Raw genomic sequence first — 13,051 nt, 5'->3', positions numbered from 1 at the left:
AGGCCTCACATACAAGGTGACATTGGAGAAAAGACTAGAAGAATGAAAGCAAAGATATCCAAGGAAAGGTCCTTCAAAGACATAAAAAAAACAGCAATAAAATCTGCGGCTTATTTACCAAAAATGTTAGGGGAGAAAAATGACTAGAGCAAGCATAAAAACAAAATAGAACACGAAGTCAGACAAGCAAAAGAGCACATATGATGTAGGACATTAAAGCTGCAGTGTTGCAATCAGCCTTACAGTATGTTGAGTGGGAAGCTATTCGAGAGAGGGGTGGGGGGTGGGGGGTGGGGGGGAGCAGAGGAGTGACATGATCTTCTCTGTTTTTCTTTTTAAAAAGATCATCTCCACTGTTGTGTTATATTTAATGGGGAAAAGGTGTAAAACAGATTACATACATAGGAAGCTGTAGAAGCAACATAGGGGATTCATACCAAGTCAGAAATAAGTGAAAGCGATGAGAAGTAAGGAATTCTGGAAATGGTGCTCACAGGTCTTGTTAATAAAATTAGTAAAGCAAAGCTTAAAGGTCACTTCATAGCTTTGGTGAACTTGTAGGATGAAATTGCCACAGGTGGGGAAGAGGAATATCATGCAAGACACACATTTTATAAAGGAGGAACTAGATTTCAGTTCTGATATGTGCAATTTGAAAAGCTTTCGAAATATCCAAGTGGAATTGTCCCATGCAGATTTGGTTAGAAGAGTCTGCAGTTCTTGGGAGGAAAGATCCAGAATGGAGATACTTCATTTCTTTGTGGTCCCAGTTTCTCAACTAAAAAATGAAGACAATAACAACATTTATTTCATGGGATTGTGGTCACCTGACAATAGCTAATTCTCAGTAGTCTAGTAAGATACTCTTTAGTGAATAGACTTAGTTGAGATGAATCAACCTACAATTGAATAATAAATTTAATTTAGATAAAATGTATTTGCTTATATATTTTTATTTTTCTATAGCCATTTGCAATTCCATTTCCCTTTCCTGTTGGTTTATTTCAATGTGCTTGCAATGCCCTTTCTTCTTAGAAGACACAGTCTTCAGGGATATTACTTAATTATGAAGCTATATAATTTCAGGTTATATTAAATAGTCTTCAGAGTTTTAGCTGGCATAAGCAGATACCATTTTGACCATTTTAGAAATTAAGCTGCTCTGATGGAGAGTAAAAATCAATGTGAAGATCTGTTATTTTGGAAGCAAATTTTATAATTTCTCTTTGCTGTCTCTCTAAGAACAATACTCAAATGAAATAATTAATTTGCATTTATAATAATGTTTAGTGATGGGAGTCCCAAACTCATTAGATTATCTAACAAAGAGATATCTCAACATTACATTAGCTTTTCATCTTGGAAGAAATGTTTGGAATAAAACCTTATTTTCCCAGACAGAGACTCTGTTCCCCTCAATAATTAGAAATTCATAATATAATGTGAAAGGTATACATAAGAACTAGTAACCATCCAACCTGGGTGCTCCAGATTCTCTGTGCAGTGGAGAATAATATAATTTTGCTCCTAAGACAAAGTATAAATCTTAGAATGACCAGTTTAACATTCCTTTGAAAAAGCTATTTTTTGTATATAATAAATTTATACTTTTCCCTTTAAAATTCAATAATAATATTATTAGAAATAAGAACCTGGTTATAAAAGTGTCATAACAATGCTATATTAAGTACAGTATCTTCTAATTAATGAAATAAATAGTATACATGATTTTTGCTTTTTATGAATAAATAACATAATTGCCAATACTCCAAGGATAAACTAAGAAGTATGCAATAGCATACACAAAATCACAATAAATCAAGCTAAATGAATATTTAGAAGGATTTAAAAATTATTTTAAACCTGGGTGTTGTGATGCTCACCTACCATACCAATGACTCAGGAGGCTGAGTCAGGAGGGTCACAAGTTTGAGGCTGGCCTCAATCATTAGCATTTAATGAGACTCTCAACAACTTACGAAACCTACCTCAAAATAACAAATAAAAAAAACTGGGGATGTAGCTCAGTGGCAAAATTCCCCTGGGTTCAATGCCCAGTACTAAAGGAAAAAAAAATAAATCATTTCAGTTGGTGTAATATTTAAGGAAGGAAGTATGATTTCACAGTGGAAGATTTTCAAGACACAAAGTTTTAGATATGAATAGCTAATAAAAGGAAAATGAAAAATTTGCTGATACTTGAACTTTAAAGTTTAATTTAAAAGTTTAATTTAAAAAGTGTTTCTAAAAAATTATCTATTCCACTACTTCTCAAATTTCCATGATATATTGCCAACTCTAGTACCATAAAGCATATTCAATCTGTATGCTGAACATTGGTTATTACTTATTAAAATTAATACATTGGAAGATTATAATATATTAGTTGTAACTCATTAGCTAACTCATGAAACGAATAGCCAGAATTGGTTGTCAGGCAGAATGTTAATTGCATTTAACAAATGTTAGCTTAACCCTTTGACTATTGCTAAATGTGCCACATACTTGGGTAAAGGCAATCATATTTTGCATATGATACGGCATATGGTTTTTAATTTCCCAAGGGTGATGTTTCCTATGGAGATTGGCAGGCTGGCTTTTGTTCTTTTATTAGCACAGTTGCTAGAATTTCTAGTGATCTTATTATTTTCTTTTTTGCCATAGTATTTCCACTTTGAAAAGGGAAGGATGAAAATGAATTATGACCCTCACGTTGCCCTTTAACCTTGAATGTTAGCCCCAGTGTGCAATTGAAAACATTTTCCATGTTTAACAGTTGGATGAATCCAGTCAATTTGATTTCAATGATGCTGTGGTAGAAGACAGCAGAGACACCAATAATATGCATTTTACATATCAATAATCGACTTTTATTTTTCTCTTTTTTTTTTTTTTGTTTGTTTGTTTGTTTTTGCATGGGTGATACTTGTACGAGGGCAGGAGTTTTTTTTTTTTTTTTCCAACTTGAACTAAAACCTGTATTTTTTCATTAAATTTTAGTCCATTCTAAACATTATTCAAAATTTTTAGATCTTCCACCACCACCAGATCCCCCACCAGGTCAGGGTTTAAGGCAGCAAATAGGCCCGAGCCAGCATGCTGGTCATGTGGAAAACTCAACAGAGAGAAAAGGAAGCTCTCTAGAGAGACAACATGCCTCCAGCTTAGAAGACCCAAAGAGCTCCTTGGATTGTCCAGCCAAAACCTCCCTAGAGTGGCAACGACAAACCCAGGAATGGATAAGCTCCACAGAACGCCAAGAAGACACACAAAACGCCCCACATAAAAACAAGGGGTTGGATCAGGTGTGTTCTGCACAGTCCCAAGCAAGTGTGGGCTGTGACCCTTTTATTTTCTACCAGGTGTTCTAGAAATGGCAGTTGTTTAAGGGCATCCAAGAGATATTTGCCTTAAGTCAGTAAGTGAAGTTGGAATTTCTCAAGCAGAGCTCAGAGGCAAGTTCCTTGAAACTGATTACAGTGGTGATTGCTCCTCAAATTGACCACTCCATAGGTCTTTGAATCCAAGAGATCTCCAGCCTTCATCTACGGTCTCAGGGGACAATTTTGGCTTTTTTGCCTTTTACCTTTTCTATTGAGTAGCTTTAAGACCACTAAATTTCAGCTTTTGTGTCAGTTTAATCTCTACCTTCAAGGAGATTGTCATTTTGACAGAAGTAACCAGTCACTTGAAAGGAGAGCTCCTGTCAGTCAATTAGGTGAATTAATTGAGATTATAAATTTACAAATAAATGACCAACCAACAGACCTCATGTTGGAAAAGGTTAACTGATTAAATGTAGATGACTGTTCACATGGGGACAAGAATGCTCTTGTTTATAAATCACACTTCCTGGAAATGTTAAAACATAAATTTCATGGTTTCTGATTGGACATTAATTAGGGGTGGGGCTATTGCATTTTTTGGAATATCTTGCATCAGGATTTACTGAGTATTAATAAACATATACACATGCACACAACTTTTGAAACATATTCCATATTCATTTGGACTCAATCTTTATTAGACAAGTCCTCTCCCCATGCATTTCTGTAATTACATTTTGTTACAACACTGTGCTCAAGTTTTTGAAAAATTCAATTTGTGCAAGGGCCAGAAGATGACAATTTCAATATCTAGATTTACTGAAATGTTTAGGAATGGTTGACCATTCAAGCTGTGAGAGAAAAATTATGTGATCCCTGTCATTAAAGACTATCTAAGGCAAGAAACAGTAAATTCAGCCAACATTTTTTCATCATCTAATCACTCGTTAATGGCCAATACCTCAAAAGAAAGAAAGAAATAGAGTTAGTTGGGGTGGAGAGGAAGATGTGGAGAGATGAAAAGAAAAGCTAGAGAAAGGAAGAGAGAGATAAGAAATAAAGAGAGGAGGAAAGGAGAAGGAAAGAAGGATTCAAAATATTAAATAATTATTCATAATGCATTTGATCAGTTATTTGTAGGGAGACAATATACAAAATAAATATTATCACATTTGTTAAAATTGGGTGGGTTTCTCTTTTTCTTTTAATGAAATTCCTAGCCTTTCCATTAATATATTTATGTCCCAAGCAACAACAAAAATTTAAGAAACTTACTTAATTTGTTAATACATAATCCTTGATCTAAATTGATTGAGAAAATATTGATGTGGTTTAAACTAAAACAAAACCACGTTCCTTCTGTTTTGATGGGAATATTGAAGCCTCATTGAACTCTAGAAATTATTCTAAGATATGCTTTTTTTTAAACAAAGTAGTTCACTGTAAGCTGCTCTCTTTTATAATGAATTTAAGTTTTTCAAATAATATACAACAGTGTATATTTATCCCAAGATCTCTTTTAATTTAATCCTGCTTCAGATCCTAGTGTAGGAAATGTTGCTTGCACATGGAAATTCCTTTAATATCCGGTCTTGATTAAACCTCCTGATTTTAATTTTACTAAAGAATGAAATAGTAAAATGGTCCATTCTGAGCTTAACTTGTAAGAGTTAAATTCGTGTTATTTTCCCAGGCTGCAGTTCAATTTAGCCCTTTCTTTTTTTTTTCTTTTTCAGAGGAGGCCTTGGTGCCATATAGCAAGCCCAGTTTCCCATCTCCAGGTGGCCACAGCTCATCAGGAACAGCTTCTTCTAAAGGATCCACTGGACCCAGGAAACCAGAGGTGTTGAGGGGAGGCCACCAGCGCAATGCCAGTGACCTTCTTGACATAGGATATATGGGCTCAAATAGTCAAGGACAGTTTACAGGTGAATCATGTAAGTGTTTTAGGTCACTGAAAAGGCTACCATAGCCAAGCACGGTGTGGCACAGCTTTAATCCCTATGACATAGAAGGCTGAAGTAGGAGGATTCCAAGTTTGAGGCCAGCCTCAATTTAGTAAAACCATCAGCTACTCAACAGGACCCTGTCTCAAAATGAAAAATAAAAGCACTGGGGATGTAGTTCAATGGTAGCTCATCCCTGAGTTCAATCCCCAGAACCAAAGTAATAAAAATAATGGTTTATTGTGATTCAGAAAGAATATTAGATTAATAATATTTTCATATTAAACAAATTTAAGAATGATAGAAAACTTTCCCTGCTACAGGAAAAAAAATCAATGATTCTTAAACAAGTTTGGTCAAAACGTAGATGATTGCTATTTATAGCAGGTTGATGACATAAATATTTCATTTATATTTCAACCTGATTTATGCTACATAAGAATTACTTTAAACATGGTGGTGCACACCTGTAATTCTAGCTACCAGAGGCTGAGGCAGGAGGATCACAAGCTTGAGGACAACCTGAGCAACTTAGTAAGATCCTGTTTCAAAATAAAATATAACAAAGGCTGGGGATGTAGCTCAGGATAGAGCACCCTTGGTTCAAACCCCAGTACCAAAATAAACAACCATAAAACAACAAAAAATTGTTTAAACGTGGGCAATTAGTCTCAACACTTACAAGTTAAATTAAATGTAGTTCACTGGATACTTTTCTTGCTCTTTTAAACTCAGCACAATAAATAAGAGAGAAATACTGGCCCTTTGGTACATTAAAGAGTCTTCTTAGTAGTTCTTCCTATTCTTCATTTATTTGCTGTTCATTCATTTTTTTTTGAATTTATGGAGTCAGTCTTAAAAAAATTTTGATCTTTGATTTGAGTTAGTTCACAATATTTTCATTATAATGATATAGCTATTGATTAAGTTTATATTTTTGAATGAAGAACTGGCATTGGCTTTCATATTTTCTAAATATAAAAATATGAGGTAATGGTGAAAAATAGGGATGTCACAGTTCGTCCAATTAAAAACATTGAATTTGTGTTAATTCCATTAGGAAATTTACCAACTCCCTATTCCCTATTAGAATGATGCCTGCTTAACATTGTCAACTGCTTCTTTGAATTCAGCTTAACCAAGGCTGTTAAGAGAACAGCCATGGCTTCTAATGTTCTCAACCACTTGCCTGATTATAGCTCATGAGAAGACAAAGCTTCTTTTCTGATCTCTTGAATACCTCTTGGAAAAATAGTTTATGATTACCATTATGCTCACATCACAGGCTGGAGGAGTTCATGAGCTAATGAAAAGGGAAAATAGTTTCAAACTTATTGTTTATGGATCTGAGTTATCATTATTGGCTATTATCAATCTGATCAGTGTTAAGATTTATTTATAATTTTTCATTTCGCCCATGGGTACTTGAAATTTTCTTTAAATTTTATATTGAAATAATCGTAGGTGTGCAGGGAGTGAAAATAAAATAGCTCTAGTTGAATTTTAAATCTCCAAATACTACAGTGTTTCTATTTTCCTTGTTTCTCAGGTTCAACGAAAATGAATTGCACAAACACACCAAGATCTTTCTGATGACTTCATCTTCATTTACTATCCGGTTGCTCTGATTTTGAATATGCGGGTCAGGATAGAAGAATTCATCATTTAACTCTTGAGCTTTATTCCTGACTTTTGTTTCCATCTCTTTTTAGAGTAACTGAGAGGAGACATACAAAGCTGCTCTGAAGGACCATCAGGTCCCAACTCATGGACGTGATGACACTAAACAGTGCAATGAACAATTTCTTTTATTTATGTACTATTAAAAGAACTGTAAATGCAATGTAAAGACACACTGCCACACATATCCCACAGATATTTTACTTGTGTTCTTCTCTTAAGTACACCACCCACCTTAACTCTTTCTTGTCAGGAGTATATAAAAAAAAAAAGAAAGAAAACAAAACTCACCCTCCAGGAAGAAAAGGATTTTACTCTGTATATAATTTCTTTTGTGCATTGCTATGCAAGCTCACTCTTTTTAGCTCTGTTTATATTATTGTCTGTTCTTATTGGTCTGTTGTACTATATGTGAATTAATAGGCTGTGGTGCCATATATTAATTTTTAATTGTGTAACTTTTATGTTTAAATTTTGCACTGCAATTTTATTTGGTGATAAGCACAAATCTCTACTCCTCATGACATGAAGAAAAGATTGAATGTGAAGGGGGTTTATGTACTGTAAGCTAGGTTGGATAATGCTGGTGTAACCCATCCTGTTAGATGGTTTTCAGCTGGGGTGTAGAAATAGGAAGATGCAAAGGAACAATGGTGTTGGCAAAGTCTGAACATCAGGAAACGAGTCTGTTTTTAAGAGAAGAAAGATGTATTTTGCTATTGATAAAAGCAAGGGGTTAAAAGAAGGAATTTTAAGTCTTTAGGCTGAATACGCATTAAAATATGCAGATAGCAAAGATGTACTAAACTTGCTTTAAAAAAAGATAATTAAAGTTTTATTTAGAATCAACTTTACTTGTCATTGTAATTGACCCATCTGAGAATGGCGACAAGCAAAAGGAAATTAAGGTGTTTCACAAGAGCTGTATTTATATTATAGCTTTTTAAAACAGCATTTTAATCTCTCCAACTCATTAAGTCAGAATATAACATGAAATTCCCCAAGGAAACAAACAAAATGAACTCGCGACTATCTAGCAAGTAAAGAAGCAATTTATTATTAGGACATACTCAGGCTGCTTCCAAACATGAAATCTATTGCAATATCTTGTTTTGTCTTTCTAATACTTGTACAGTACACACTAGAGGATAAAACTGAATCACTTAAATTCATGACTGAAAAAATGTAGTCTATATACAACTTTGTGTTTCATTTAACTAAGATGTAAAGTTGATTTCACCAAAGGTAGAGCCAAATTGCAAGTGCTTAAAAAGCAGTGCTCAGAGTATGTTCAGTTCACCATCCATAAATTTATTGGAATAAATATTTGATGGTACATTCTCAGAAATTGGCTACCAACTAAAATCTGTTTGACACATTTTGAATGAGTAAATTGAAAGAAAAATTAAAAAGGCGAAAAAAATGCATGTTTATACACTTTTTAAATAAAACCAAACCTTGTAAGTGGACATTAATAACAGTGTCCTGCCTCATTTGTTTTCACGACTTTGAGAACAAGAAGTTCCTGAACATCAGTTATGTATGCTCAAAATAAATGTGACTTTGAAATATATGTTAGCTACTGTACATGTATAGTCAATCAGTCAAGTAGAAGATAACCTTCCTGAAATTCCCACTTGTGACATTTTCCCATGTGCTACTTACACAATCTTAAATTCTAGCTCTGACTATATTTTCTTATGTTTTTCCTACGATATATTCAGTACTTCAAAACTATTCAATGTAACAATCAGGATCAGTTCTCAAGTAGGAGACCCTTTAATAGGTCGCATACTCTGCATTATTGGCTCGGTCACCGGTTCATGTCCTGTTGTTGTCATAGCAAAGGGATGACATAGTTCAATGGCTCCATCTTTTGAATTCCCTGATGCATCAGCACAGGCAAGCCTAGAATGTGATGTTCTTTATGGGACCCAACATCTTCTTGGTGTCGTGTGTAGTTCATTTCTTCACAGAAGAGAAAAGGAATTCTGAGACACACTTATTAAACACTTTATCAACTTTCTACCATCAGTGCCTGGATTTTCATGCAGTTTGATTTCTCTGGGATAAAGAGACTGGGAGAGGAGAAAAAGCTTTTGCAAAAAAATGAATACATAATAATTCACAACTCTAAGATGTGAGAAATTTATTTTTTATTTGTGAAGTTCCTTAATTCACCGCCTTACTACAGCCTTTGCCAATCTATAAAAACATTTCCTCATTGCCTTTTGTAAAGGCTCTGGTGACCTATGCTACAGTAATATCCAAGAATCTACCAGTGTTCTTTATTTTTCTTAATTTGTTTCTAAGTGTATGTCAGCAAATTTCTTGCTACAAAATGCATGCTGCCAATTTCCAGTTTTTCCTACCTTACATTTCACTGTTTTATATTTCCCTATCTTTTTCTAAAGTACCTGTCTTAACAATATTACCTCTTTCATCTTGGATGCCCATGAATTTCATTTTAATATTTTCACTAAGGCAATACTGTTGGAGGACTTCTCATATGCTTCTAACTATTGTGCATATCAATTTTCTTTATATGCTCTCATTCTGCTAATAAGATAATCCTTTTGTAGATTTTTTGGTATAATCTATTGAATCCTAGTACACTCTAATACCAGTTTACTTGAGTTAATCAGAAAAAACATTGCTATAGGAGGTCGATGGTCCCTTTCTGGATTATTCTGACTTCTCATCAATAATCAAAAGGACCAGTTAAGCAATTCAACATACCATCTTCTGATCCTTTTTCTCCCCACTGGGGCAATTGAGATGAAACTTGCTTACTCAATTCTACTCAAGAATTTTAAAGTTTTAGGGTGTTCAGTGCACAGCTCTGTGACAGAATGCCAAAATGCAAGCCAAAAAATTTCCATGAATCCAAAGTTGTTGATGAATGCAAAGATATGTGAAGAATTGGTGTAATCAATATGAATAATCCAAGCCAAAATATGTCAGCTGAAAACCAGGCAATTGAGGTAAACCTATGTTTTAGTTTAAATTATATGAATGACTATCTATATTTTCTACTTTACTTCCTGGATAATTCTCTCATAAGTGTTGTTTGGGGGATAGAAATTCAAATTTAAAATTTTGATATATGGTTATAGAATTATACAATCTAAATTAATAATCCAGTAAATGAACACAATTGTTCTCCTGAAGAAGTAAATGAAGTAAAAATACATTCAAATCATGCTTAACAACAATGTTGATTTTAAAAATATCTGGATGTTTGTGAAACATCCTTTGTGAAAGGTTTACACTGAGATATTTCTTAAAATCATTTTCTAAGTGATAATAGATTTAGAATTGGCACATAATTTGGAACTGGACATCTCTCAATGTGAATCCCCAACTTTTTCATCAGTTTATGTAGTTTCAGGACAAGTTACTAAATCTATGCTATCCTCTTTCATTATATGCTCTTTAACTAATAAGACAGTTACCTCATATCATCATGCTTAGACATAATAAAAAAAATACAAACTTCTCAGCACTAAACTTCTCACTTATATGTGTGAAATAAATGGTTTTATTCTTTTCTATCAACTTAAGTTGAACAAAAGGAAGAGACATGTGATCAAATTTTAGGTAAATATCTGTCTATATTTTTGGGAGAATCACTGACCTAAGTGGAGCAGTACCTGGTTAAAAATGCCAGTACATTATATGAAATGTATATATATAATGTTATATTCAATTCATCCTTACTGAGAAATTATAATTTTGCAAGTAGCACATCTATGCTTGATACCTACTATGCTGTTTCTTTCCCTTGCAAGAAAATGAGACTTCCACAAAAGATTCATTTTCACTCTTCCTCATTGAAGTCTAGATGGGTCAAAGACAAAGGGAGAGCCTTTAGAAACTCCTACATATGCAGAGGATGCTTACAAGTTGTCTGTCTCATCTTTACTCATCCAGCCTACAGCAATGGCCACTTTCCCCTGATTCCCTAGTAATAAGTCCACATTCTTCTTTCTGTACTGACCACTCTCAGTCACAAAATCTACTCATCTTTGATACCAGATGAGCCACCAGGAGGAGACATTAACACAGAAAACATTGGTGAAGCTACTCCCCAACCAGCAGAGCATGATTCCATGGCCCCACAGGCACAGAAGCTACTCATCTGTGAAACTAGTTGAGCCACCAGGAGGTGACACATGCATGGGTGATACTGTGCGCAACCAGCTGAAAGGAGATGCTGCTTCAGCTAAGAATTATGTAGGATAAACAGGAGCAAGCTTGCCACCTCATAAATTAGTGTTTGTGACGGAATCTCATCTATTCCTGCTCATGTTCACTCATATAGGTCCCTCCTCCCAAATACATTTTGGATGAATATAAGAAATCCTTTGCCACATACTGATTCAGAACTTACCATCCTTTCATTAATTTTTGCTTCAAGGAGCAAATTTTTAGAGGAATCATACAGATGTAATTTTATCTTTTTTTAATCTTCAACTTATTTTGGTATCATTTTATGTATGACTTGACAAAGGCTCATGCCTGGATGATGATGATGATGATGATGATGATGATGATTTTCATTAAAAATTAGCCAATTTAGGCTACTTGTGTTTGTGTATTCTTTTATTGGCTCTTTAACTTGAATTGCCTGTTTTATCTTATTAAGTTTATCCTTACTAATGATCAATATTTAACTTAGAACATTAATTTACCTCAATTTGTGATTTAACATCTTTTAGTTCCCTAGTTTTTATTCAATATCATCTGTTTTATTCTGATGATTAATAAAGGAGAAAATAAGCTTCTAGGTCTCTATTTCCTTTCCTATAGCTTTCCTTATTTTTCTAAGATAGCAGATTATAGTCATCTATTTTGCTAATATATTCCCAACTAATTAGGCCTTATTTAATGGTAGCAGGCTCATTGGATATTAAAAAATTATTTGCAAGTCATGGGTCTCTACTCTCCTGTTCCTTGCCTTTTGGAAGCAAGGAAATCTCCCTGGTTTATTTTCTTTTCTTTGTTTTTAATTTTTATTTATTTATTTATTTATTTTCTTTATATATGACAACAGAATGCACTATAATTCTTATTATAGAGAGAGCAAAGTTTTCATCTTTGGTTGTATACACAGTATACTCACATCAATTTTTGTCTTCAGACCTGTTCTTTGGATAATACTGATCATCACACTCTACCATCATTAATAACCCCATGTTCCCTCCCTTCCCCTCCAATCCCTCTGCCCTATCTAAAGTTTGTCTATTCCTCCCATGCTCCCGCTCCCTATCCCACTATGAATATTTATTTCAATGAAAACATTCAGAATTTGGTTTTTTGAGATTGGTTAACTTCACTTAGAATTATCTTCTCTAACTCCATCATTTACCTGTAAATTCCATGATTTTATTCTCTTTTATTACTGAGTAATATTCCATTGTATATATATGCCAAAATTGGGAATGGGACCACCGTTTGACCTAGCTATCCCTCTCCTCAGTCTATACCCAAAGGACTTAAAAACAGCATACTACAGGGACACAGCCACATCAATGTTAATAGTAGCACAAGTCACAATAGCTAAATTGTGGAACCAACCTGGATTCCCTGATTCATTTTCTTTCTCAGTGCAGCAAAATTTAAATATTAAGCCAGGTTCTAACTTTTCCTAACAACCCTTGTCACATTATCTGATGGGAGAGTTACTAAGAAATGACCTGTTCCTGGTTCTTGGGCCTTAGCTTCAAAAATCTACCTGCCATCAACAGACACCAAGAGTATAAGCTCAAGGAAATAAACTAATTAGAAATGTTTTTAAGAAGGGAATCTCATTCTCATTTGTTAAAACCTGGTTTTCTGTCTGAACCTGCATAATTTATCTTATAGGATAGTAAGTTACAAGGATTCTGCATTTGCTAACTACTTAAGACCCAGTATTAATCCTGAGCTCACCTAAAACAAGTAACATCCCAGGTGATTTTCACTGTGATTCCATTTAATTGAATGTTGTTCATTTCTTGCATAATTTTACATAATTAATTGCATCTTTTATATTGTGCTTTTTAATTAACTTAATATTTTAAGAATAATATTCAATTTGAAAAGTTCACGAATCAA

The 13,051-nt window shown here is 34.0% G+C and overlaps 1 protein-coding gene across 1 annotated transcript in view; it reads left to right on the top strand.

The window, feature by feature from the left end:
* Positions 1 to 11,109, top strand: part of LOC143389307 (roundabout homolog 2-like) — a 169,828-nt gene extending 158,719 nt beyond the window's left edge. The window contains 4 exon segments of the mRNA XM_077108560.1: positions 3,031 to 3,284; positions 3,287 to 3,305; positions 5,063 to 5,263; positions 10,991 to 11,109. Of these exon segments, the coding sequence (XP_076964675.1) occupies positions 3,031 to 3,284; positions 3,287 to 3,305; positions 5,063 to 5,263; positions 10,991 to 11,109 (593 nt within the window).
* Positions 11,110 to 13,051: the final 1,942 nt, after the last annotated feature.

Source organism: Callospermophilus lateralis, unplaced genomic scaffold (assembly GCF_048772815.1).
Source record: "Callospermophilus lateralis isolate mCalLat2 unplaced genomic scaffold, mCalLat2.hap1 Scaffold_94, whole genome shotgun sequence".
NCBI classification, from domain to species: Eukaryota; Metazoa; Chordata; class Mammalia; order Rodentia; family Sciuridae; genus Callospermophilus; species Callospermophilus lateralis.
This window is presented reverse-complemented; position numbering and strand designations above follow the sequence as displayed.